Source organism: Euprymna scolopes, chromosome 24 (genome assembly GCF_053919585.1).
Source record: "Euprymna scolopes isolate OS-2025 chromosome 24, ASM5391958v1, whole genome shotgun sequence".
Lineage (NCBI taxonomy): Eukaryota > Metazoa > Mollusca > Cephalopoda > Sepiida > Sepiolidae > Euprymna > Euprymna scolopes.
In genome coordinates, this window is record NC_136505.1 from 90609529 (window position 1) to 90637025 (window position 27497).

At 31.8% G+C, this 27497-nt stretch overlaps 1 protein-coding gene across 10 annotated transcripts in view; it reads right to left on the reverse strand.

Moving 5' to 3' along the window:
* Positions 1-788: 788 nt before the first annotated feature.
* LOC145246840 (adenosylhomocysteinase-like 1) overlaps positions 789-27497 on the reverse strand; it is a 736073-nt gene continuing 709364 nt past the window's right edge. For 8 of the 10 annotated variants that reach the window (XM_080108677.1, XM_080108681.1, XM_080108679.1 and 5 more), the window contains 4 exons: positions 22091-22159; positions 20540-20618; positions 17978-18098; positions 789-13890 (listed from right to left, as the gene is read on the reverse strand). In XM_080108677.1, coding sequence (XP_079964803.1) covers positions 13884-13890; positions 17978-18098; positions 20540-20618; positions 22091-22159 — 276 coding nt within the window. In that variant the 3' untranslated portion in view covers positions 789-13883. Of the gene's footprint in view, positions 13891-17973; positions 18099-20539; positions 20619-22090; positions 22160-27497 lie in introns of those variants that run through there. The other 2 variants (XM_080108676.1, XM_080108678.1) reach the window with 1 other exon arrangement.

Consider the following 27497-nt stretch of genomic DNA (forward strand, 5'->3'; position numbering starts at 1 on the left):
AAAAAAATAATTTCAAGTTCAACAAGAGACTCGGGAAGAACGTCAGTTACATGGCCGTCTCACTCAGTGAAAAAAAAAATAAATAAATAAAATAAAAAATTCCAGATAAGAACAGTACTTTGAATTATGCAAATTTAGATTCAGAAACCAGTTTTCGATTTGTTAATTAATTTTCATCTGCATGCTTGTATTTTTAAAAAATCAGAAACCTATTTTTTTTTGTTACTTTATTTTTATCTGCATGCTTGTATTTTTAAAAAATCAGAAACCTGTTTTTTATTTGTTACTTTATTTTTATCTGCATGCTTGTATTTTAAAAAAATCAGAAACCTGTTTTTTATTTGTTACTTTATTTCTATCTGCATGCTTGTATTTTTAAAAAATCAGAAACCTATTTTTTTATTTATTTGATTTTTATCTGCATGCTTGTATTTAAAAAAAATTAGAAACCTGTTTTTTTTTTATTATTTCTTACTTTATTTTTATCTGCATGCTTGTATTTTTAAAATATCAGAAACCTATTTTTTTTATTTATTTTATTTTTATCTGCATGCTTGTATTTAAAAAAAAAATCAGAAGCCTTTTTTTTTTAATTGTTACTTTATTTTCATGTGCATGCTTGTATTTTAAAAATACAAAAACATGATAGAAAATTTTTATATTGTATATTATTGATTTCCCGGTTGTTAATTATATTACACTTTTGACAAAATAGTTTTCTCAAATAATATAAACAAAATAGTTTTCAAAAACAAGACACAGAAATAAAATAATAAAGACACGGTACATGTTTTTTAATGAGATTTTTTATTTAAATTTTTTTTTTTTTTCTGAATATTAAATCTGGCTGATACCAGTCATTAACTACATCTCCTCCTGTGTGAAATCTAGATTTTTATACAAAAAGAAAAAAAATAATAATAAAATAAAAAAAAAACGAGTATTGGTCGGTCACCAAATAATTTCAGCATTTTTCTTAGGGGGGGGGGCTCTGTGTTCATCTAGATCAATAAATCAATGTGGGATGTTGACCTCTAGAAAGTTCTAGAATCGAACACCGAATGGGTTTCCTGCACAAGCTATGGTAACTAGCCTCGGAAAATTCGATTATGGGATAATCAATAAGAATTAGAATTTTCAAAACTGACTGCTAGGGGTTACTAAAAGGGAAGGGTTAATAAAAGGAGAATCTTTATTCATGTATACAAGGGTTTGGTGTATGTTACAAAGTGGCTATATTGAAATGACTCCCTTTCCAGGATTTGAACCTGAGCCAGCTTATCAACTGATCATTATTATTCAAAGTCAACCATGTTATACTCATTTATGTAGCAAGGAAAGCTACAGTCGGATCAAAAATAACTTGGTTTCTTCATTCATCAAAGAATCTTTATTTTTAAATTAAAACTTGAAATTAAGTTGTTAATATTGGAGATAAACGTGTTAAACGATAAAAGTGTTTTCTTTAAAACTATATATATATATATATATATTTATTCAAATGATATAGATTTTAATATTTAATCCTGGTCAATAATTTTTTTTTTTAATAAAAACTATATATATATATATATATTGGAAAAATACAATGGATATTATGTCTGATAATTTAGAAAGGATAAGGAAGAATAAAATTATAAAAGTTTATAGAATTTTTTTCAAAATTCAATTCTAAATTTTTTTTTTTTTTAAGTTTAAGAAAACAATCAATACAATTTTTTTTTTTCAATCATCATTTGCTCTTCAACTCTAAAGAAGTTTTGGAATGCATCAAAACGTTAGAAACGAGTCTATATCAAACCTTTTATGGCTTATTCTTTCATCCTTTCTTTAAGCAGCCATTTTACCATTTTAAACGCGGACACCATTTCTCTGTTCACTTTTTATAGTTCGTACGTATCTGAAAATCCATACTGACAATTTCAAACTTCTAATCCGTCTGCATTATTTTCAATTGATTTCATAGATTTATAATATTTGATCCTGATCAATATTTAAGTTTTTTTTTTTATTACTAATCATAAATAAATGAAGTTGGAGATGTTCTTATCCTTAGACGTTTCTTCCAATCCTCACTTATTCACATTCACTTGTTAATCGAAGCCCTGTTCAGCAACATGAAGCCTGGTATATATGTAGGATGATGTCGACACTTCCCTAGAAGAACTGCAAAAACTTAACATTGTCATTTCCCCTGACTGAGATATACATGTGAAATCACTGGTGAATGTGATATTCTGATGAAACTTCCTTTTTTAGGGGAAGCTAGTTCAACTTGTCTAGGGTTAATGCTGCTCAAATAAAAGTGTTCTTAGGATGCAGAGGTGTGGCAGGGATTTGGTTCATTGGATTTATCTAGTGACAACAGTTAGTTTCGAGTTCATGCTATCGAAGCTGAAGGTACTCATTACTGAAATCAGCTCTGCATTGCAACCGCTTGCAGTGGTTAGGATTGCTGAACATAACTCAATTAAGGGTAAGGGAGGAAAAAGCAGACTGAGGAAGTCTTGCTCTTCATCTATTATAGAAATCTCAAACGTCTGTATGTACGTTTGTATGTCTCGCAAAAACTTTTAACACATGTGACCAATACTGACAAAATTGGTATTGTTTGAAAACTCAGTCTCTCGGACGATTAATATCCCAAAATTGGTCAAAAACATTCATTCTTTCACCATCAACTGGGCCGTTTCTTTTACAAGGAGGGGTAAGTTTTTTGTCGACATTTTTGCAAGTCATTCAAGCCTTGTGTGAACAACGTCGCATAAAACAGGTTATTTCGATCGCGGTTGTGGTACATCGATAAGACCGTTTGCTTTTTTTCACCCCCTTTTCGCCTTGCGCGTTACGCTGATGAGTTGCGTTGGTTTTTTATCAGCCACAGTTGACTGTTCCAATACAATGAAACCATTGGTTCGTCTTTGGAATATGTATGTATAGTTTTTAAATAAATATTTGTATTTTAGCTCTTGCATTCGCGATCGAGCACTTTATTTGATTTCTTTTCATCGCATTCTGACAGTATTATATATATATATATATATAAATATTTTTCAGTAATCCAGGTAACGTTTACATTCACAGGGTAAAAATCCATAGAATTCTTACTTTGTTTATATAAGAATGCTCAATAATAGAGCTGCTTATTAGATGCATTCCTTTTTTACAAACATTTTTTGGCTACATAAATGCAGACATGCTTTTGTTAGGGTTATTGATAGTCAGACATATTCAGGACATCTTTTCTTTATGATTGCATTCAGTAGAAAACATCATGATTTCATAATTTCGTCCCATTCCACTAAATACAGCTGTTAAAAAAAAATGTTGGTCTGCAGAGATTTGGCAATCCATAGCTCTGATTGAAACATGTCCAGAAATGTGTAGCAAAGAAATGCTTGTATCCATAAAAAATTATACCTAATATATACTTGTAATTCATATTATACATCACATTTAACACATGTTTGCATAGATAATACCATTAAATAAACAATTTAATCCACAGGACTGGAAATAAACAATGAAAAATCACAAAGTGAATGAGACTTGTATAAGTTTAGTTTTCTTTAACAATGTAGCTTGTTAGTCCACATTAAGTTTTTTCAGAGACCTGGTTCAAGATCTACTTTTAACAGTGTTTTTTATTTGTTTATTCCCAGTCCTGAGAACTAAATTTACTGTCTTTTTAATAGTATTACCTATGAAAAAGCAGTATGATATATAAAACATCAATTACAGTTGTTTTGATGCCACTTAAACTCCTCAAAGACTTTATAAAAGTTAGAAAAAACTAAAAATAAAGAATTATCTTTATTTTTCGATTAAATGATTAGTAAATATTTTTTAAAGCATAATTTTATTACAGCAGTAGTAAGTTTTTTTTAAAAAAAGTTATGATTTTTACTTTTAAACCGACATTGCAAGTCACATGGGACTTTGCGGACGGCAAGGAAATAACTACAAAACAATCTTGAGGGATGGGACAAGCCAAAAGCATTGGTTTAAATTTAATTTTGTTTTTTTTTAACGAATAGTATTAAAAGAATAATAAATTGGTAAATAGCCTATTGCTTAATGGGAGAACAAAACTATTGATGAGGAAAAAAGAAAAAAATCTCTCAAAGCATCACTTTTGTTTGATGATACGGATGGAAAATTCTTGAATGGTCTCCATTTGTTTTATTCTTTTATAAAAGTAAAAATAAAATTTATCAGATTACACAGTTTTAAATAATAGTCCTAACAAATCTTCTATTTTATTATTTTCCGTGATATTCGGAATTAATACATATTTTGACATGGCAGATAAGTATGCAAGTGTTCGTTTTTTGGGGGGTTTTTTTTTTACCTAAAATGCATTTTTGAAAGCGAATTATACTATACAAGCATCGTTTATTTTTTCTTAAATAATTGATCAAAACAGTGTTTTAAAGATGACCTCACAAAAATTGAACTCATTCTATGTACAACAAGTCAAAATAAACTTGTTAAACTAACTTAATTGGCAGGTTTCCATTCTTGATTTTTGCTTACTACATTCGTCACAAAGAATCCATTTTTTTTTTATATAAAAGCGAAAATGTATGTATGTGTGTTCGCTTTTTCTGTGTGTCTACAAAAGGCTTCTTTCAGAGAAGTGGTCCGTCGGTTCATAACATTTTAAAACTTTTTATATCACATATAAATCGTAATATCTCACAGTTAACAACAAAGCTCGCCTGTCTATTTAAATTGCTCGATTTCGGGAAGATAAATATTCAATATTTGTCGCTCGCCGCATGTGGGTTAGTCTTTTTCCTATAACATCTTGAGGGTGAGGAAAAAAAGCGTTCAGCAGTAAATACTATCCTGCAGTCAAACTTGACCTCATTAACTCATTAAAACGAGCACCTGCTAAATCCAAGTAATTAAATCAATTCAAACGTGTTTCCGTAAGCATGTCTCGCTGTTTTTTTTTTTTATATAAAACCCTAAATTGACACGCTTACTGCAATAAAGCCAATTAACATGCAGAGGGAAAGAGGGAAGCAAAACGTTCTAAAATTGACTTGGAATGGTAATTACTGTAAATAATTCAAGAAAAATTTTTCAAATTTGGGTTTATCTTAAGTAGGACAGTGAATGTGGTATTGTGGTGACTGGTATATTTCTAGTAAAGAGTAGGATAGACAATTTTAAGTATTTGAGACCAAGGATGACCAACGACACCCATCACCCCCACACTTTTGAATGGCCTTGTGCCTAATTTGTTCATTATGTATTTGTATATTTTGTGCAAATGAATATTTCAAAGTCAAAAATTTGTTACCAAATTTCTGACATTATCTACCTGGCATTGCCAGGGATGCAGTGAAGTCCTCTTTTATTTCAATTTTTACAGCACAATCAAGTTGACACACCTGTTCTCCAGATCACCAAAGTTAAGCAACGTTGAGAATGGCTAGTATCAGATGGGTAACCATTTTGGACTACCAAGGTGCTATATCTAGGTCAGATCAGTCCTCCTGCCTTTCAATGAATGTAGTGATCACATGTCCACAGATCAACAAGATGATGGAGTCGCAAAATGATTTCAGTTTTTATTTGTTTGCACATTTTAAGATTGTAGGTAGACAACTTCTATTATATTCTTCAAGTTAAAATGAGTTATCCCCTTTCTGATTTTTCTTTCCGGTTGATTATTCTAAAATGTTTAATACAAAGAGTCGTCTGGGCCAGATTAAGTAATTTATATATATATATTATATATAAAGCTTTTATAAGTAAAATTATATATCAGAAAATCGTCGATCAATCTATATTTTGGTGATGTTAATTGTTTCATTTACAACTCCTGACAAGATGATTAACATCATCGAAATGTAGATTAATCTGTGTAGAGATTTTCTGATGGTTATATATACTTTATAATACATATAACAGTATACAATATTTTGAATAGCCATTGATGCCAGCAGTTTTAGGAGATGCCAGAACACCTGTCCATAACAATATATATATATATATATATATATATATATATATATATATATATATACTTGCAAAAATAAACAAGGAAAAAGATTACATCATATTTGTAATTTTTTCGAATGTTATAATCGTTTCGATATCAACTAGACAATTTTAAATTTTATATTGTTCAAAGATTTTCGAGACCATACTGCTGGATACCGTTAATAACAGGATGAAAACATGTTCAGATACATATTAATCTTGTATTTCTTTCAATAAGTCCGATTTTTTTAACAATATAAAGTTTATAAATCTATATTATCAGAATCACACACACAGAGTCTATCTATAATGCACACTTATACTCAGCAATTGTCATCCCCCAAGTTCTTGAGGACAATTGGTATTTTCTCATTAGCTATTGTATAAGAATGAAGCTGTAGACTACTTCCTAGAGCAATGGACCAGATTTCCCCACATTTTCTGAAATCGTCACCATCAATGACTGACTGAATTTTCACTGTATAGTATTTCAATAATATATATAATATATATATATATATATATATATATATATATATATATATATATAGAGAGAGAGAGAGAGAGAGAGAGAGAGAGATAGATATAGATATATATATATATTATTTCGTTGTAGAGATATGAATAAGTGCTATGTTTATTTGCTACACAGGCATGTTTCATCATTGATTTCAGAGTGGAACAAAATTCAGACCTGCACATCTTTAAGACTTGAGCTGGTTGGAATTTTGCTTTTCTGCTCTGAATCCAATATTTGGCATTTGTACATATAAGAAAATTCAGGTCTGTACGTGGATTAGAGGGTGGGAGGTTGTAATTAAAGAATATTTAAAGGGGAAAGTTTGTTTTTTTTATTAATTATTTTACTCTCAACAAAATGAGAAAAGAATAATACGAGTATGGAAGATAAAAACCATTTATTTCGGAGGTTATATTTTTCAACAAATCCTAAACACATGTTAAATGAATTCGATATTTAAATGTGAGAATTGAATCAAAACTTGAGCTTTGAACCGATTTTGAGCCTGGAATTGAGATTCATGCTGTATTAAATGCTGACTCAGTGGGGTTGAAAGATCAGAAAGGAAGAAGGTGTTCCAACGGGAGCAATCGGTGTTCAGATCTTTGAAGATTGATGTCAGAACTATCAATGAGGAGACAGTGGAGGAGGAAGAGAGTTAGAGGAAAGGAAAGGAAAGATCTTTATTGGAAGCAAATGATTACCCAATCATTTCTGTGCACAGAATTCTAGAGGTCAACATAGTGAGGAGGGTAGAGGGGGGCCCTATCCTCCATTTCAAGTTTAAAAAATAATATTTTTTGTTTTTAATTACAAAAAAGAAATTTGAAGCAGCCGATTTCACTACTTTTGATAATAAATAAAATAAACTTTTCTTCCTACGGAAGGGACTGTATCAAAGCTAAAGTAAATAAAAAAAACTTAGGAAAAATAAAAACACTCATAAATCAACTCCAACTATTTTTTTGATTTAAAACTTAGTAAATACCGAATTATCTGACAATTTAAGGCGCTTGAGTGTCCCTACTGTTGTGACCTTATGTTAAAATAAGCTCCACTTGGTCAGTATCTGATTTGATTCAGGTACTTTCAAAGTAATATTAAGCAGGCTTTTGTTTGAACTGTAACTCGTATAAAAAGACCCAAAGCGGGAATATTTTTTTAGAATAAAATCAGTTAGCAAATCCGGAACAATATATGAACAATTGGATTTGAAGAAAAAACTAAGAAAAAAATGTCTTCAGCAAATAATTTTCGGTTTTTCTTTTTTCAATACATTGAATTACATTGAATTATTAATCAGTGTATATATATATATATATATATAAATAATTTTTAGTTTTTCTTTTTCTATTATGTTGGATTATTAATTCCATAACTGTCAGCACACACACACACATATATATATATATATATATATATATATATATATATATATATATATATATATATATATATAATCCAAGTTTATAACTAATTCTTTCATCTAGGTAGCCGTGTTGTCCATAGAAAACCCAAAATCTATTGATATATATATTAAATGTGAGGTATATAAATATATATACACACACACTCTTGGGTTCACTAGCAGAAATCCATATAAAACTGGAAAGGACAAAAACAAAAAGAAAAACTAAGAAATAAAAACAAAGAATATATATATATATATATATATATATATATATATATATATATGGCTCTCGATATTAATGTGCGGGGTTGAGAATGTTATACAAAAGATAAAGATTACCAAACGATGCAAAAAATCGAATAAAAAAAGCAACAAAAAAAAAAAAAAAATTTAAATATCGAATGTTACTTCTCAGAAGTTTCATAGAAAATTTTTTTTAAGTTGATAAAAAAAAAAAAAAAATAAATAAATTGCAGTTTAAAAAGTTTTCTGGCAGAAATATCTTTTTTTAAATAAAATGTTGCCAATGTAAGCTTGATTACTATAAAAACTAGTTTATATCGCATAACTATATATAAATGTTTTATTTGAAAACTATGCATTAGTTGGCTTGTTTTGGATCTTGAATTGGTATTTTCTCCCCTTAAGTGGCTTCATGCCCTGTCAGGAGCGTATGCTATTAAAAAGTGCTATACTGTTCAGTCGTTTTGATGGTAATATATACTATGCATTATATGTATTATTTTTTAAATAATATAGGTTACTTTAGCAGTATTAAGAATTTAATATTTGGTAATACTAACTTAAAGTACATGGATGGAGGAGGGATAAAATAACTGTATAAAAGTGCTAATTAAAGATTTGTCCTGATTACAATAAAAAAAATTATTGGATTGATTTATGAGTGCATCAAAAACATTTTAGAGTGAAAAAAAAAATCTAATTACTTTTTAAATTGTCAGAAAAAAATCTTTATATTTCCCCCTCAAAAAAAAAAACAAAACAAAAAAAACAATGCAGTGAGGTTAATGTTCAATATCAAGTATAAAAACATTGGCACAAACTTCCTTCAAAATTAATAAAAAAAAAAATGTTTTTCTTTTTGTAAAAAGAAAAAAAATTGATTGAAAATGTAATTTTGTCATTAAATTGGATTTCATGATGATTTTAAATCATATCTTGGAAATAACTCATACATTTTTAAAAAAAAAAAAAAAAAAAAAAAAAGGTTCTATCAAAAATGTTTTCTTTGAACAATGGAAAATATTATTTTATTTCCATTACTTCTTTTTTTAGTATAAATGTTAACTAAACTAAAAGTTCAAGTAAAAGAAGAAAGAAAAAATCCCTTAAGAGATTAAGCATAACCATGATTTTGCAGTCCTGGTTTGAATACCTGATGAAATCAACGTGAAAAAAGTTCAGAAATAAAAAAAAAGTCAATGCCAGATTTATCATTTTCTTTGGGAACAACGTTCTCTTGCGATACAATATATAAATCCCTTGAATCACTGTTGGAACCTAATCAAATTTTTTAAAGTCGTTAAAAGAAAAAAGAAAAACAAACAAAAAAAAAAACAATTGGTTGGGTCACCCGTTTTGCTTGGATTATATTGTTTGAAAAAGTGAGTTTGCAAAATAATATACTAAAACAAACGTTTTAATAACAGTAAAATGAGACGGTTTAAAAAAGTATATTACTACACAGTGGAAAAGTGAATGCCTAATTTGTATCCACTCCCTTCTTGCTCAGCAGCCAATAATCGTGGCCAGTCCCCCTCCCTGCATCCGTCATAAAATCAGCACACATTTTTTTTCTTTCTTTCTTTCTTTCTCTCCTTCTATATCGACCAGTTAATTGATTTGATGCTTGAAATTTATTTATTTATAAATTTAAGAGTAATTTTAAAAAATCCTAAAAGATAATGGGATTTTAAGAAAAAAAAAAAAAAAGAAAAGCAAAAATTAAAGTGAAAAGATTCCCGAGCAATGCTGGTTAAGTACAGCTAGTTATAAATAATTAACGATTTTCTTAAAACTTTTCTTAGCATTAAAATAAAGCTAAAAATTTTAATTAACAATTTTAGGAGATTGGATTTTCATTAATGTCTGATGCTTTTTTTTTTTACCTTTCTTTGCATTAAAATAAAGCTAAAAAGTTCAATTATCAATGTTATTAGAGTGGATCTTCATTAATGTATGATGCGTACTTAACTTCTAATTTTATTATCACTGCGTGTATTTTGCTAGATTAACATTTCACTTTTGTTCCCGACCTCCAATGAAAATTAGAAAATTAAATTTAAAAATGAACCTCTGCTCAAAACGGACCATATTTTGTAGCCAGTCACGCTTTTAACCTATTCAACCATGGCAGAAAATCCAAGAAGACAATTTTATCAATCTTATTCCATTTTTTTTTTTCATGCAAGATGATGAGTGAGAATACAATATAAACATCTTCATAAAATCTCAAACGTATTTTCGCTTCTTTTTTTTTTGTTTCCCACGGGAGCAGCAAACAAATGGCATATAATAATGTGGAAGGGAAGAATTAAACATTTATCAAATCTTCAACTTTTGCCAGAGTTCAAAATAGGAAGGTAATGTCGGGATGAAGGTTTATCTGGATCTAGAATATCTAATACTAAAAGTGTTTTTTAATCAAACTTTCTACAAACAGAACGAAGGACAATAATAATGAGAGAAAAGTAATTCATTATCTGTTCATCTCAAATTATAATTGGACAAATATTAAGCCATTCATCATTTCAGGACTTGATTATATATAATCACATTGTATTTAAATATTTTCATGTTTGAATTACTGTTACTATCATTAAATAATTAAATCTACAGTGAAAAAAATAAATAAATAAACAGAAATAAAACTTATGTGATTCAAACTGTACCTCTGACAAATACAGATAGTTATTTTTTACCGTTTGGCGAAACAACACTCACGTTAAGCGGTTCTCTCTTTCGGAGGCACAGGCTGTTAATCCAGTATGAGTCTTATTTTTCAGTTTTTGATTTTTGTTGTTTATTCCCAGCACTGTGCACTAAATTAATCGTTTATTTACCGACTTAAACATAATCGTCAAAAAAAAAAAAAAAAAAAAAAATTAAAAAAAAAAAGTGATAAATTTCAATACACTGTATAAATATATATATGAAGATAAAATACACAATCTCTCATAAAATGAAATATCGTGGAGACAGAAAGCAATTAAGTACAGGAATCAAACTTGACTGGTTTCGCTTGAGTCAGTGAACTTTTTCAGAAGACGTTCACTGATCTGAATGAAACCAGTCAAATCTCCGGATTTTTTTTTATTTGTTCCTGTGTTTTTTTTCCTTTGTCTCTCAGATATATATATATATATATATATATATATATATATATATATATATATACATGGATTAATAAATTAACTAATCGTCTTTAATAGTAAGACCATTTTTTTTCTTTAATTTTCTAATGATTGTTAATAAATGTATAAACAAATCTGTGGCCTAGAGATTCAAATATAAAATAAATATTGGAGAAAAAATGGAGACCACAGATGATTCGAAACTGTGCTCCAAAGGAACTACCTTATAGCTAATTAGACTTTTAAACTATTCAGACAATTAGCAGTCAAGCATGGCTGAATTTATTTCAAGTCTAACACCTATTTTGTGTTTCAGTCTCAGGGATCCGGTTTTTTTTAGACACAGTTTAAAAGAAAAAAAAACATTTTTTTTTTTTTTTTACTAATTTTCCCATTAATATAATGTATGAAATTTCAGAATCCATCAGTAAATAATATATATGAGATTTTATTCAAGTAAAAAAAAAAATTTGCATCATCTTAGAAACGATCGTACATTGATTAATTGTGGATGAATTCTTAGAACCTAAATAAATGATTTTTACATAAATCATACTACCCTTTATGTTTATATATGCATATATATATATATATATATATATATATATATATATATAGATAGATAGATAGATATGACATTTAATCACATAAATTAATATACAAAGATATAATTTTATGCATATTTTCAGTATTTAGTTCAACAGTGCTCAATACATAGGTAGAGCTAGGTAGTAAGTTATGAAAATATATATGGCAATTAAGCTATACAAATATATTCCGCATTTCATTCTCATGACAAATTCTCACAAGAATGAAACACGGAATATTCTGTGTAGCTTAATTCCCATATATATTTTTATAATTTACTATATATATATATATATATATATATATATATATATATATATATATATATATATAAAATGGGGGAGTTATAAGAATAAGATAGATTCATTAAGAGGAGACTTATCAGAATAATGCAAAACTCAACAAATTGGAGTTTATATAGAATATGAAAACTAAAAGATGACAATATAAAAAGATATACTAATGCGTATAGGTTAATTCATTTATTTATGGATGATACATCAATCAGAGGCGTAGGATAAGTAAACACTTTATACCATGGTATATCCCAGCAGAAGAGGAGAGAATGTACTAGATAACTTATTAGAGATGCGACGTCTAGCAATAAGGCTTCAAAATACATAGGTATAAAGAGTTTTATTTATTCTACACTCCTGATTGATGTAACATCCATATCGAATAAACTGATAAATCTATACGCATTAGTATATATTTTTATATTGCCATTCTTTTATTGTTCTTCTTTATATATATATATATATATATATATATATATATTGTGTACAGAAAGTTGTTAGTTGAGACAGGTCATTGGTACCGTCGGTTTCAAGCCCGATAATAAGGCCCGTTTAAGGTATCCTTATCAAGCTCTCTTCAGCCAATATTCCCAAAAGAGCTTGATAAGGATACCTTAAACGGGCCTTATTATCGGGCTTGAAACCGACGGTACCAATGACCTGTCTCAACTAACAACTTTCTGTACACAAAATATAAGTACGCTCTTAAAATTTGGATTTTCCTTTTAATTGAGCACTCTGCTGGAATTCTTTTTCCAAAAAAAACTAATCATATATATATATATATATATATATATATATATATATATTGAAATCAAAGGAGATTCAACGTTTACTTGATGTAAGCAATGGTAAACTTTAATCTAATATAAATACCAAGTATTGTTGATTTCTTTCTGTCCTCTGATGATAAGAATAGGACGAATAGCATTCTTTGAAACTCCACGGAATAAGGACTTTATAAATTGTTTTTTGGGAGTATGGAGTTGTAGAATACATTTGATTATAAATTTCAACTTACAGTTTTAACTTCTTTTCTTTTTCATATATATATATATATAAGTTTGGATTTACGCTTGTGTGCAGTGCTCGATAACTTCTCAGGAAATTAAATTAAATGAATCATTTAGTCATAACCATAGGCTTCACGCGTACTCTGAGTTGTCAGGTGACTGTACCATTCTTCGAAGCCATATAAACATGCTCAGGAGCTTCTAAGAATGATAGTCATCTGACGACTTGTGGTAAGCATGAAACCTATGGCTATGACAGAATAATTCATACATTTATAATATATTTATATTGCAGTTAAAAATTTTAGAGTAACCATCATAAAAAAGGAATCGCATAGAGAGAAATAAACAGATGAAGAAGAGCAATAGTTGCTATCCACCTGGGGAATGAAGGGTTAAAAACAGTGTGATGGGGGTTTAAGATTGGAGGAATGCATCATTTGGCTAAAGTGTTTTGCATTGTAAATGTTTAATAAGTATAGCTGCTGTTGTAATAATACAAGTATCCTTCATATATATATATATATATATATATATATATATATATATTGATAGCTGCTCTAGTGGTCATATAGTATAGATATAATTGGTAGGCACTGGATAACAACTGGTGGACTGTTCTAGAAAGTAGGTCGATGCTTTATGGGTTTTTTTCTTTTTTCATGGGGGGGAGGTCTACTGCCCTCAATATCTGAAAGAAAAAAAAATTATGAATTAATAAATATGGTAGACAAGATTATATAACTAAAACAGTAGATGTATGTATGTATGTATCTGTGTGTGTGTGTGTGTGTGGTTGGTTGTTTTTGTTTTACGGCATATCAACCCTTTTCCGTTTATTTAATGCTGAATCCAAAGATTTTGAAGAAAAATTTTTTTAATAGAATAAATTTTTTGTTTTCAAGTCGGTTTCTATTCAACCCATAGTTAGAACCCTAACAGGTACTACCACTCCGGGTCAGAGTGGACCTGGGAGCAATGGTAATCAAAGGGTGGTTCCACACTCCCCAAAGCCCGCAAGCTGGGGCCTCACCACTGGATATAGTTTAAGGTCATATCCAGAACCGTGTGTGTGTATGACAGAAAATATTTAACCGATAAACTCTTAAAGTACTGAACACATAACACTGAAATTAACACGAAACAGTAATCATGCTCCAAAGACGTTTTATATCGAGTAAAATCTTTGTTTAGATCGATGAATAACAGTACAGAAATATGCCGGCAAGTTGAAATGCAAAATGTTCATTTCGACTTGCCGACATATTTCTATTACATTTGCGCATGTGCAAATTCATTCATAACTTGGAATGGTTTAATTTTAAATTTTCATTTATCTATCGACAGTTCAAATGGCTGAAACGCTAAATATTTTGGGTTTGATTCTAGCTGATGGCATCCAAGTCTTTTTTTTTTTAAATTTTTAAATTATTAAATAAAGAATTGGCTCTGTAATAACTAGGACTGTGACAACAGCATATTCTTTTCATTCTTTTGACTCTCGAGTATATATCCGACACAGACAGTTAATCAACCGAGAATCACATCAGTCTATATAAAAACGTATAAGATATTAACAGATACATACTCAAGAGTCAAAACAATGAAAAGAATATGCTGTTGTCACAGCCCTAGTCATGGCATACATGTACATTTCTAAAGATGATAGAATACAGAGTGCATTTAAAGACATATCTCATCACTGAATAACCGTGTTCAATAGTGTCTATTTTCATCATCAGACACTGCCTCCTCTTTGTAAACAAACAAATCTATCAGCTTTCGTGAGACATATGCGGCATGATCACGTTAACACACCGGTTCCCTTCAGATCACCCAAGTTAAGCACCGTTGAGCCTGGTCAGTACTAAAAACGGGTGACCATTTGTGAATTCCGTGTGCTGTATGTGCTCTCCGCTTAACTCAGCATTGTTTCCAGTCAGTCTTTTTTTTTTTTTTTTTTTTTTTTTACATAGATATCGCGATAAGTGGTGACACTTATAAGGTCCAGGGGCCACTCCAGGATAAGGGTTAAAGAGTGTACAGTAGTCAATTGGACAATATAGTGATTGTCAGTAATGGAAATTCAGTAAATTTGTTAACTTAAGGGGACCGGCTTATCAAGAACTTGTTTACATTGGACTTGAAGACAACCATATTGTAGTCAGCTTGAAAGCAGAAAAACGGAAGACAGTTCCACAGGCGTGCAGTTCTAAGAAAGAAGCTTTGTTTATGGAATCTACGTTTAGGTTTTTGCCACTGGACTCAAGCAGTGCTGATTCAGAAGAGGTATGGTTGGAGATTGTGCAACTCTTGCCTCACAATTGCACGCGCAGCTACTCTTGCAGGGGTGTCCATTGTTTCTTGAGATTGAACGGAAGAATTGAGCATGAGACTTACAAAAAGCCCTAAATCTATTTCATTAATACTATGGCTCACGCTACAAAAGTATTAAAATGATTTTAAAATCTTTCATGGCTTAAAATAAACAGTCATGGCGTTATGACATTCACCCTGGATCGATTCGGCCGGCCGGCTCTTTTCAACAATTTTTCCACATCCCAAATACTGGCTGACCAGGTACAGCAATTCAAGGCTACTTTCATCATGAGTGCAAACCATTCGCGGTTTCAGCAACGGATTCCATAAAGGTGAAGGCCCAGAATCAGTTCAGCATCCTGCTTCACCGTCCTGACTAATAAACGTCACCTTGAAACAGCTGTAAACAACTTTAATACCTTTATGTATAATCTTTATTTGGAATATGATTTAAAAATGATTTAAATTATCAAAAATACATTAAAAACTTTTGCCTCAATTAAGAAAATGATTTCTAAGAACATCTGTCGCATTCCAAGGTATGTAGTTTGCACAATGACTTTGCTGAAGACAGGTTAATGTAGAAGTCAATTTTCTAGGCACCATCTGACATTTGACAGTATATGAAATGGACATTAAATCGATTATTATTATTTATTCACTAGGAGTAGTCACACACGCCATCATCAAAGATTTCTCTTTGAGAACAACTTGTGGTGTTCCCTGGAGTCTGAATGACAATAAGTTTCCCCAGATTCCCAGTACTCTTCACCTCTTTCGATAACCTTTGCAGATGAATTTGTGTGACCATTGATTTCTCATTGGCAGTACTCATTAGTCTTCACTAAAATTTGGTGACAATAAGCCTCCCAAGGTCCCAGTTATCTTTCCATTCATCCAGTAGAGGTCTGGCTAGTGCTTTCTCGCCTCGATTTTTCCACCCTCCTTACTTATTTGTGGGCATACACAAAGAAAATATTATTATTATTATGACGACGACGATGTAAATATAATTTATTCAGCAAAAAATAAAGACAGGTTAATGTAGAAGCCAATTCAGAAAAGGTGAGATTGTGCAACTCTTGCTTCACAATTACATGCATGACTACCCTTAAAAAGAAAACTCTGTTGTCACAGCCCTAGTAATAACAAATACAAAATCTGGATTGATTAAAATACATTTAAGCATATTTTATGACTGGGCGAAGAAATATGAGGAAAAGGTGAATAAAATATGGAGGAGAAAGTAAAACTAAAGTGATGAGGAAAGAAGAAAATAGAAAATGAGAGGAAATGAAAGAGAAAGATATGAAATGAAAGGAAGAGAGTTTGGACAGAAGGAAAGAAAATGAAGATAAGAAATGGATACTTTGTGAAAGAGGGAAGAAAATATGGAGAAGAAAAAGGGAAAATAGGAGTAGGGGGAGGTGGAAGGAATGAAAATGAAAGAAAAGAAATGGAAGGAACAAAAGAAAAATAATGAAGATAAATGAAAAGAAGGAAAATAAACAATTGAAATAATGAAAGAAGTTAAGAAAAAAGATAAAGGAATGAAAATAAAAGGAAAGAGATAAGATAAAAAGTGAATGAAAACGAGAAATAAAGGAATTAAAGAAAAAGGAGATAAGATAGAAAATTGAATGAAAAAATAGCAATAAAAAAAGGAAAGATAAAGGAATGAAAGAAATAAGATAGAAAATTGAATGAAAAAAGAAATAAAAAAAGGAAAGATAAAGGAATGAAAAAACCAAGATAGAAAATTGAATGAAAAATAAATAAAAAAGGAAAGATAAAGGAATGAAAGAAACAAGATACAAATTGAACGAAAAAAAAGAAATAGACAAAAAGGAAAGAAAGGAATAAAATTAAAAAACATTGAATAAAAAAAGAGAAATAGAAAAGAGGAATTAAAAAATAAAAGAAAAAGGAGAGATAAGATAGGAAATTGAATGAAAAAAGAAATAGAAAAAAGATAAAGGAATGAAAGGAAGAAAATACATTTTTTTTTTATATATTTGCGGACAATGCTCAATGAATTATTAGGAAATTCAATAAAATGCATGGATTCTTCAGTCATAACCATAGGTTTCATGCATTCTGTGAATTTTCAGATGACTGTGCTATTCTTCAAAGCTATATCAACATATCTGAGGGGCTTCAAAGAATAGTACGGTCATTAGTAAACCTGAGATAAAATATTGAAGGAAAAAAGGAAAGACAAAAGGAATAAAAGAAGAAAGAAAAAAAGGAAGATAGGAAATTGAATGTGAAAGAAGGAAGAAATGGAAGGAAAGAACACATATGAAAAAGGAAGAAAAAAATAAAGGAAATGCTGAGAAAGGAAGTAAAAAAGGATTTTTCTTTCTTTCTAGAAAGACAAAGAAATTTATTGAAAAAGTGGCTGCTGCCCAACGTTCTTGAGTGGTGGTGAAGAGGAGGTCAAAGAAAAAGACTCTTACCGGTAATAGTTAGGTTTAAATGGGCCAGCTTTGTTTAAGCCAAGATATTTGGCCTGTTCGTCTGTGAGTTCTGTAAGGTGGGCATCAAAAGTTGGCAAGTGTAAACTGGCCACATATTCATCTGAAAAGAAAAAACCAGAAAGTGAATCAGGTAAAATCGAGCATCAATTCTGCGAGATGAAGGGCAAACGAAGGTCATAGAAGAACCAACTTTGGTTTCAAAGAAAGATGCTAACTGATGAGTAGGGCTAGGACAACAGCATATTCTTTTCATCGTTTTGACTCTTGAGTGTATATTCGTCGATATTTTATATGCTTTTATATAGAGTGATGTGGTTCTTAGTTGATGAGAGTCAAAACAATGAAAGGAATATATTGTCATTGTTGTCTACTGATGAGGCTGAAGACAAGATGCCAATATAAAATCTTGAGGCATAAACATTTTAGGAAATAAGCATCCCCCATGACGTAAACGCCCTTGACAAATCCGACAGGCAGCTAAATCCCATCCCCACACAGTAGAGGTCCCTAGATATAAAAGATGTTTCTACTCCAGTAGTTTCTTCCCCAGAACTGTTGGACTTTGGAATTCCATTCCAGGTCCCTGCTTCCCCAACTGTACTGACGTGCAGAAGTTCAAGTGTAACGTGAACTGACATCTTGCTGCCCAATCCCAACATAGTACCCCAGTAGCTGTTGCCCCATGATAGTAGCCCCCTACACCGAAGTGGCAATGTGCCTCCTTGTTTGGGGTGAAAATGTAATAAAAAAAATTTTTTTTTTAATTGAGTGAGGGGATGGAATTTTAAGAGTTCACACTGCTTTTTTGCAAGAGGAAGAAAAAAAAATTCTTAGAAATCTTTCTCAAAATAAAAAAAAAGATGAAATTCAGAAGAAAGACCCTTTCAAAACGAAAGACAGAACACTAGGGCTCTTTTTAAAAAGAAAAACATTGTTTGGGCCCGTTTCAAGTAAAGAATTATAATTTTTGGAAGAAAGAGTGGGCTTTCCAGAAGAAGGGCATAATTCTTAGAGGTAAAGGAACCGTCCAAAAGGACATAATTCTTGGAAGTGCGCAGGGGAGGGGTTCTAAAAAAAAAAAAGGCTTAACTCTTGGAAGGGACTCCTCTTTCCAACAATAGGGCATAATTCTTGGTCATCCCCCCTCCAAAAAAAAAAAGATTGAATTCTTGAGGAGAGGAGGGGGTCATTAAAAAAAAAAATTCCAGATACAAAATAAACCTGTCCCTATTTACTTGTCTCCTCACAAGGGCAGAGTTTAGGCATAAAGTCAGTTTTTAATGTGAGGATAATCCAGCTCCCCAAAATGAGACACCTTTGATTGGTCAGCTGAATGAATCCTTTATGTAATCGGATATGACTCGCCTCATTGTCCCAGATGTCTGTCTAAAATAGCATGTTCATACCAACTAATTTGCATCATCAGACATAGTTTATACAAGGGTCGTTCTAAAATTAAAGTTTCCTATTCAAAAAGTTATTTTTTCTCCATAGTCACCAGCATTCTCAAATCACTTTTGCCAATGATGAACGATAACTGTGCACGAGCGTCTGAAACGTGCTTTGTCATACAAGGTCTGTTTCCAAGTAAGGCCTTTTTTTTATTGACTTGATAAACGAGTTATTTTTTTCCAGCCATCCAGTGCAGCCATAGCTGAGATTGAACTCACTACACAAGTTTGTAGTGTACCTATTTACTATGCCTCCCCACGGGACAGAGTTAGACACCAGGGTCGTTTTTTAATGTGGAGAAAAGGTACAAAAATAAAAATTGTCTCAGTCGTGAAAGATTTCTCCTCCACCGAAAGAGAACAAGAAATAGAAGTGCAGCATCTGAAGAACAGATGGTATTTATTTGCTCCCCCACCGAGCAAATTAGACACAAGGTCGATTTTTAATGTGAGGAGTGAAGGGAGGGGGAAGGGAAAAAGGGGACCAGCTCCCGAGAGGTGGGAAATGGGAGCTGGTTAATGGTCAGGCATGTGGGGTTGCTCCCACATCTGGTCTTTGCTAGTCATAGCTAGTCATAGCTTGCAGCATCTGAAGAACAGATACTACACTTTGATCTTGGCCCGAAGTTTGTAGTGTAATTCAAATCTTGTTTGTAGCTGAACACTTGATGCTTCGGTAGGGCTATCAAGGGTATTTTTTATTGTGACGCCATCACTAGATGGGGCGCCTACCACAGCTTAAGAGAGTCCCATCTACCCTCGAGAGAAGGATAGACTGTGCCATTCTCAACCTGGTATTTTACCTCCTGGTAAAATACCAGGTTGAGAATGATTTTTTTAATGCTCCAGAATTTATTTTTTCTACATAGTCACCACCATTCTCAATGCACTTTTGTCAGGAATCCAATAATACATCTGTTTCTGACGCATGTCCATGGCAAGGGTTGCTTTCTTAGAATCCTATACTCTGAAGGTCAAGAGGTCAATCACTATAACAGGAAGAATGCATTTCATTTTTTTCGTATCAGCTCTACGACATACAAATTTAAATAGACTTTTTTTGTCAACAATTCAATCAACGATAACTCACCCATTTTCTTTGGCAGGAGGTAGACATCGTCTTTATATCGGCCAGCAGGAGCATTGTACAGTTCTATCAGAGCGAGGGCCTGGACACAAGAAAGAAACAATGATGAGGAACTCAGATAAGCAATAATGAAAATAATATTCAATTCTTTTCTGGCATTATTTCTTCATCTATTGAAGAATGTCTTTTAAATGACAGTAGTTGGGACTATGATGTCAGTGGCGATTGATTAGCGTTTACATTGCTTACCCCATTCCCTATTAATTCTATATTCTAATTGGATGACGTACAATTATTTCACATTCAGGATATTTGTTATTAGAGGCTTATTTGAACATTTGAAATTCAAATTAATGTTTTTTTTTTAATATACCAAATTGTTCCCTATTAATATATATATATATATATATATATATATATATATATATATATATATATATATAGAGAGAGAGAGAGAGAGAGAGAGAGAGAGTATAAATTCCTTTATGTATACAAATATTCTTTGTTACATATGTGCATATATGTTTCAGTATTAACTAGAGCTAGATTTTGTATGTGATCACAGCTGAAACATATGTACACGTGTAGCCAATAATGCTTGTATAAATAAAGGAATATATATATATATATATATATATATATATATATGTGTGTGTGTGTATGTGTGTGTGTGTGTATACACATACACACACAATAAAGCTTTATATATATATGATGGATCCTCTTGTAGATTTCTACATATGAGCTCCACCACAACAATTAAGTTGTTCTTAAATCAACACAAATTACTTGCTTATAGTGTAGAACTAACCACACTTTGTACAACTGCTAACCTCCGTCGGTGCAATGGCTACCACAAGACAGAGCATACAGTAGACTTCAGGTTTTTACACCAGAATTTTCCATAATTATTTATATTATATTTATTATTATTTTAAATATTTATTATTTATTTATTATTATAATATTTATTAGTAAATAGTTACTATATCCATAGTTTGTGTGTGTGTGTGTGTGTGTATATATATATATATATATATATATATATATATATATATATATATATATATATATATATATACACACACACACACCAAATCTAAGTAAGTTAACATTTTTACCCAAGACATTTTCTCTACATAGTTTAATAATACAAAATACATGTTGAAATATAGCTTAGTTCTAAAATTGAGTTATGTTTGTGAAAAGTGTTCACCGTAATTTATTAACTGAATATGTCATCCATTTTTCTTTATCTATTTTTCAAGTTCTCTGTTAGCATTTATGAGAAAAGAAATAAAATAATAGCTTCTTTTGCATTGCCATCTAATTTAAATATGTGTTTGTGGTTTGTAAACTAGATGACAAAATAAGTCTCTTTACTTTTATATCATCCCAGAATATATAATAGAGAATATAACGGTCAAAGAATTTATTTTTAGTTATCGAAAAGAATGTATAACATATCTCTCTCGCTCTCTCTCTCTATATATATATTTCTCTTGTTTTTTTCTCTCTCTTTACACACACATACACTATCGTGAAGGAACATACCTGGGTGGAAGCAGTGATTGACACCACAAATGAGGGGACACTTGAACAGCTCAGGTTGACCAGTCGACCCTAACAATAAGAAAAAATGAAAATAAAATAACATTTTAAAAAACAATTTTTTTTTATACTTCTGTCTACATAACATGCAATATGAAATAAAATGTATTAAGTATCAAAAAAGAAAACCTGAAAGTTGTCAGTTTAATCACTAACCCCCGCCCCCGCAAAAAAAAAAAAAAAAAAGTAACCGAATCAATAGAATTTGATTTCGATTTTTAATATACAACTTTATCTTTTATGCCCAATGCACATTAGACAAATACCACTTATTAAATAAATCGTTTATGATAGTATAAGAGGCTGCGAACATACACACTTCATTAAAAGAAAGGTCCAGGTTATGACTTTAAAAGTCATCCAATGGTCAGGCTCCATTTGGGGGCTGTGGGGAATATGGAATTGCCCCTTAGTTACCATTGCTCCCAGGTTCACTTTGAGTGGTAATACCTGTTAAGGCATCTAGTGCTACCAGATCAAGCTGTTGAAGATATTGGCTTTTTGACCAAAAATGCACCAAAGCTTACAGGTAACTAAGGTTCGCCTGTGAATATATTTCGTTAACTTTCATGACAGTAGTTCTTAGACTTTAGGGAGGACCTCTGAGATTCTAAAGTCTATAAAAAAAAACCCACCCAATATTTTTGCTGATGAAGAGACTTTGTTTCAAAAAAGTATATGATAAAATTATTGTACAAGACTCAATGTCTATCACAATAAAAACATTATTTCCGAAACGATCGTACAATTTATTGATTTTGTTTGTTCTTCCTTATGAAACAGATTTTTAATTTTTAATTATAAATTATCAATCATCTTACTTAATATTAAAATAGCTCTAGGATATATATGCCAATTGAGCTTATTATATATCTACATTACAACGAGCACTGTTTTCTTTTCTTTTATTTTAATTGTATTAATGAATTTACTAATACATTAAAATATTCTCTGCTCTTTAGACTCTTGTTGTAATCCCCTAAGTATATATATGTATGGCATAATCGCGTTGACACATCGGTTGTTGTCAGATCACTGAAGTTAAGCAATGTTGAGCCTGGTTAGTACCAGATGAGTGACCATTTGGGAATTCTAGGCGCTGTATATGCTCTCCGCTTATCTCGGCATTTATTTCCAGTCGTCCTGTACATACACTTCACTTGCCACTGGTATTTAACAATGTCGACTCAGGAGAGGTGTGGTTGGAGATTGCGCACCTCCTGCCACTAATGTTTCATGCACAAACACCCCTATGTGGGTATCCATAGTCTGTCAAAGACTGAAGGAGCCTGTGTTTGATATTTATATTACACACAATGCTTCAAGCAAACTACCTCCTACATAATAATACAATCGTGTTTTCGTTTTGTGTCAGGATTACATCACAAATGGACGACGGAACTGATAATTGTATAGAACTCTTAGGCATTTCATGTTTGTACATACGTTATCACCTTTCACACATGTTGAAAAATCCAATGAGCAAAGATAATGATGCAAATCCAATCTTATCCATTTTAAAATGAATTGTTCCCAAATCAAATTGTCATCACACTTAAATTAAATACATTTGAAAACATGACATTCGTTTTATTTATTTAAAAGATATTTACTTTACACGAACAATTATTTTTATAATTTGGTTGGCTTTGTTTAATGGCATATCAAACTTTTCGTGTTATTTAATGCAGATTGTAATAAGTTTATTAACGTCTTAATAATAATAATAATAATAATAATAATAATAATAATAATAATATGAAAGTAGTGCTTGCTTACTTGGTTACGCTGTGTGTTTGTTGAGGGAAAGAGGGTGGTGCTTGTTTTTAAATTACTTTGTAGAACTGAATTTCAACTCTCAGAAGTAAGTTATCCAAAATTATGCTTCGACTCAGTGTGCCCCTTTTAGGAGAGCTTTATTTCTCTGCACATTAAAAAAATGTTGTGTCTAACTCTGACCTTGTTATAATGTAACGTTGTCCGGGAACCAGCAAGTTGTAGTCTCAGTCACAAAGGAGACAAAGAATAGGAAAGAACTTCAACTCTGTTTTTTGATGTATGACATTTATTTCCTCATTGTTACGGCCACGACGTCACCCACATCTCGAACGTGATCTCGAACATACTCCCATCTCTAACATGATCTCCTTTTTAAAGCCCTTATTTTTCCCTACCAGCGATGTCATTTCACATGCATTTACATATGCGTGACCACACTACGTTAAAATAATAAAACGAGAACACTTATTGAATCAGAAAACAATAAGAACGAATAGTTAATTAATTAGATGTCTTTTTGCAGAGCACGCCTACATGCGAACATTATATTAGTAAGTTATTGTTCTATATTTAATATGAATTTGGTGTTTGAATCCCACCTTCAGTGCAATAAATGTTCCAACTTTATAAACAGATCATGAACTTTGGGCAAGAAACATACAAACACAATAGCTCCATTATAAAAGCATCCGTAGCTGATTTCTTTTCTTTTCATTTGCTCATGGCCAGTTTTTAAAACTCTTCTTAAAAATAGCATTCGTTTTTAATCAAAGGCTTATTTCCAACATGAATAGAAGTGAGATATTTCCATAATGCAGCTCTGGAAATCAATTTGTCGCACGTCAATACAATTTCAACTCTAATCCAGTCACAGATCCACGGTTTGCGTCATTCACGGATCAAGATGTTATTCACTGATTTTTCGCAGAGATCGTCTCTTCCTATTCTCCGTTTTCCATTTCGTCTGTGACAGTCAATTTAGTTTGATTGATGGTCAATTTATACGGAGAAATGACGGCAAGCTCGACCAGACTCGTTAATGACAGAATAAGAGTGAACATTTGTCATGTGGCGTTTGAAGGATGAATTTCAAGCGTGAAATATCGTAACATTATTGAAAGGATGCAATGTTAAAATACACGGTGAGTTTTCTTTCTTTTTTTTTTTTTGGTGTGTGTATAGCGATTGGTCGCTGTCAAAGATGAAGTTGTTGGAACGAGGCTTGGACATGGAAAAATGGAGGTTACGATAATTTTATCTTTGACTCTCCTAATTAATAGCAGGATTACCTGACGTTGCTCGAGCGAATGAACAGCAAAATAGAGTTAAAATGTGTGGATAGTATCTTTCTTTGTAAACTATTCCGTTAGCTTTATTTCCTCTCTTTCTCTATCTCTCTCCTCCCTTTCTCTATCTCTCGCTCTTCCTTTTCTTTATTGCTTTTTCTTTTTTACAAAGTCACCATTTATCAAGGCCCAAAGGCCACTCGAGGATAAAGGGTTAAAGAGTGTATAGTAGTCAATGGGCCAATATAGTAATCGTTACTAGTGTAAATTTGGTAAATTGAATTACTTAAGGGGAATGGCTCATCAATAACTTGTTTACGTTGGACTTGAAGACGGCCATATTGTAGTCGGCTGGAAAGCAGGAAAACGGAAGACAGTTCCACAGGTGCGTAGTTCTAAGAAAGAAGTTTTGTTCATGGAATCTACGTTTAGGTTTAGGCACAGATTTAACTGTTTAAACGTTGTCTTAAGGAGAATAGTTTCCCATCTCCCTGGAAAATCTCATCAGTATGCCCTGTATTTAAGAATTCAGGTGATCGATCATCCCCCTCTCAGTACAGGCCAATAAGTCTCCTGTGCGTCATGAGTAAGTTGCTAGAATCTGTGTTAAATACAGAAGTAATCAAACATCTCAACAAAAATAACCTTCTTAGTGACACTCAATATGGTTTCCGTTCTGCTAGATCTACAGCAGATGTCCTTACAGTTATATCGCATAGGATTAGCAAATCTCTCGACGGTGGCAATCTTTCTAGGGCAATTGCTCTTGACATATCTAAAGCCTTTGATAGGGTATGGCATAAAGGTTTACTTCATAAGATCGCTAGCTATGGTATAGCTGGAAAAGTCTTCTCAATTATTAAATCATTTCTTTCTGATAGGTTCATAAGAGTAGTAGTTGAGGGGCAAAAATCAGAAGCTCACAGTATTAATGCCGGTGTCCCTCAGGGATCCATCCTGGGCCCAACTCTTTTCCTGATCTACATTAATGATCTTCCAAATCATATCCTTACATCATTTGTAGACATTTATGCTGACGACACTACCATTTATGGTACCACATCTAAGACAGTAAACGACCAAGTTCTCTCCAATTCTCTCTCCTCTGATCTTGAGCACGTAGTACAATGGGGAAAGAAGTGGCTGGTTACTTTTAATGCATCTAAAACCAAGCTTCTCTCTTTACATCATCAACATTCTAATCCACATTTGTCATCAATTGAAATGAATGGCTCTCGTCTTCAGGAGGCCTCAAGTTTTGACAAGCTTCTGGGCTTGACCATTACTCCTGATCTTAAATGGAACACGTATATCAAATCTGTTGCCAAGGCCGCTGGAAAAATGGTGGGATCTTTCTATCGATCCAGTAGATATCTCACTGCTGATGCTATTCTCTACCTATATAAGAGCCAGGTACGTCCAAGGATGGAATACTGTTGCCACATCTGGGCAGGAGCTGCTAGAAAGGACTTGTCCTGCCTTGATAGAGTTCAAAATAGACTTCGTAGCCTCGTAGGAGATGTCCTTTTCTCCTCCTTGCAACCTCTATCTCACAGAAGAGATGTTGCGAGTTTGTCTCTGATGTATCGTTATTTTCATGGAAAGTGTTCAACTGAGCTTCAATCTATGGTCCCCCCTCGCCAAACTTTCACAAGAAACACTCGTCTAGCTGTAAACACTATCAATAATTTCCCCCACTCTTTATCTGTGCCTAAACCTAAACATAGATTCCATGAACAAAGCTTCTTTCTTAGAACTGCACGCCTGTGGAATTGTCTTCCGTTTTCCTGCTTTCCGGCTGACTACAATATGGTTGTGTTCAAGTCTAAAGTAAATAAGTTCTTGATGAGCCGTTCCATATAAGTTATTAAATTTACCAAATTTTCATTAATAATGATTACTATATTGACCAATTTCTACTGTACACTCTTTAACCCTTATCCTTGAGTGGCCTCTGGGCCTTGATAATGTGGTGATGCCTATGTAAAAAAAAAAAAAAAAAAAAAAAGATAAAGAGTGGGGGAAATTATTAATATTGTTTTCAGCTAGATGAGTGTTTCTCGTGAATGTTTGGCGAGAGGGGGGGGGTATAGATTGGAGCTCTTCCCTTTCTTGCTTTCCTTCTCTCTCTTTCTCTCTCTCTCTCTCTCTCTCTTAACGGGCTCAATATAATAGAAAAAAAAATTGCTGTTTGATGTCATTTCATTTTTTCTAAAACAATAGCTTGCAAAAAAAAAAAAAAATGTGTAAATTTGGTCTTTGATCCACGAGGGAACGAATATTAC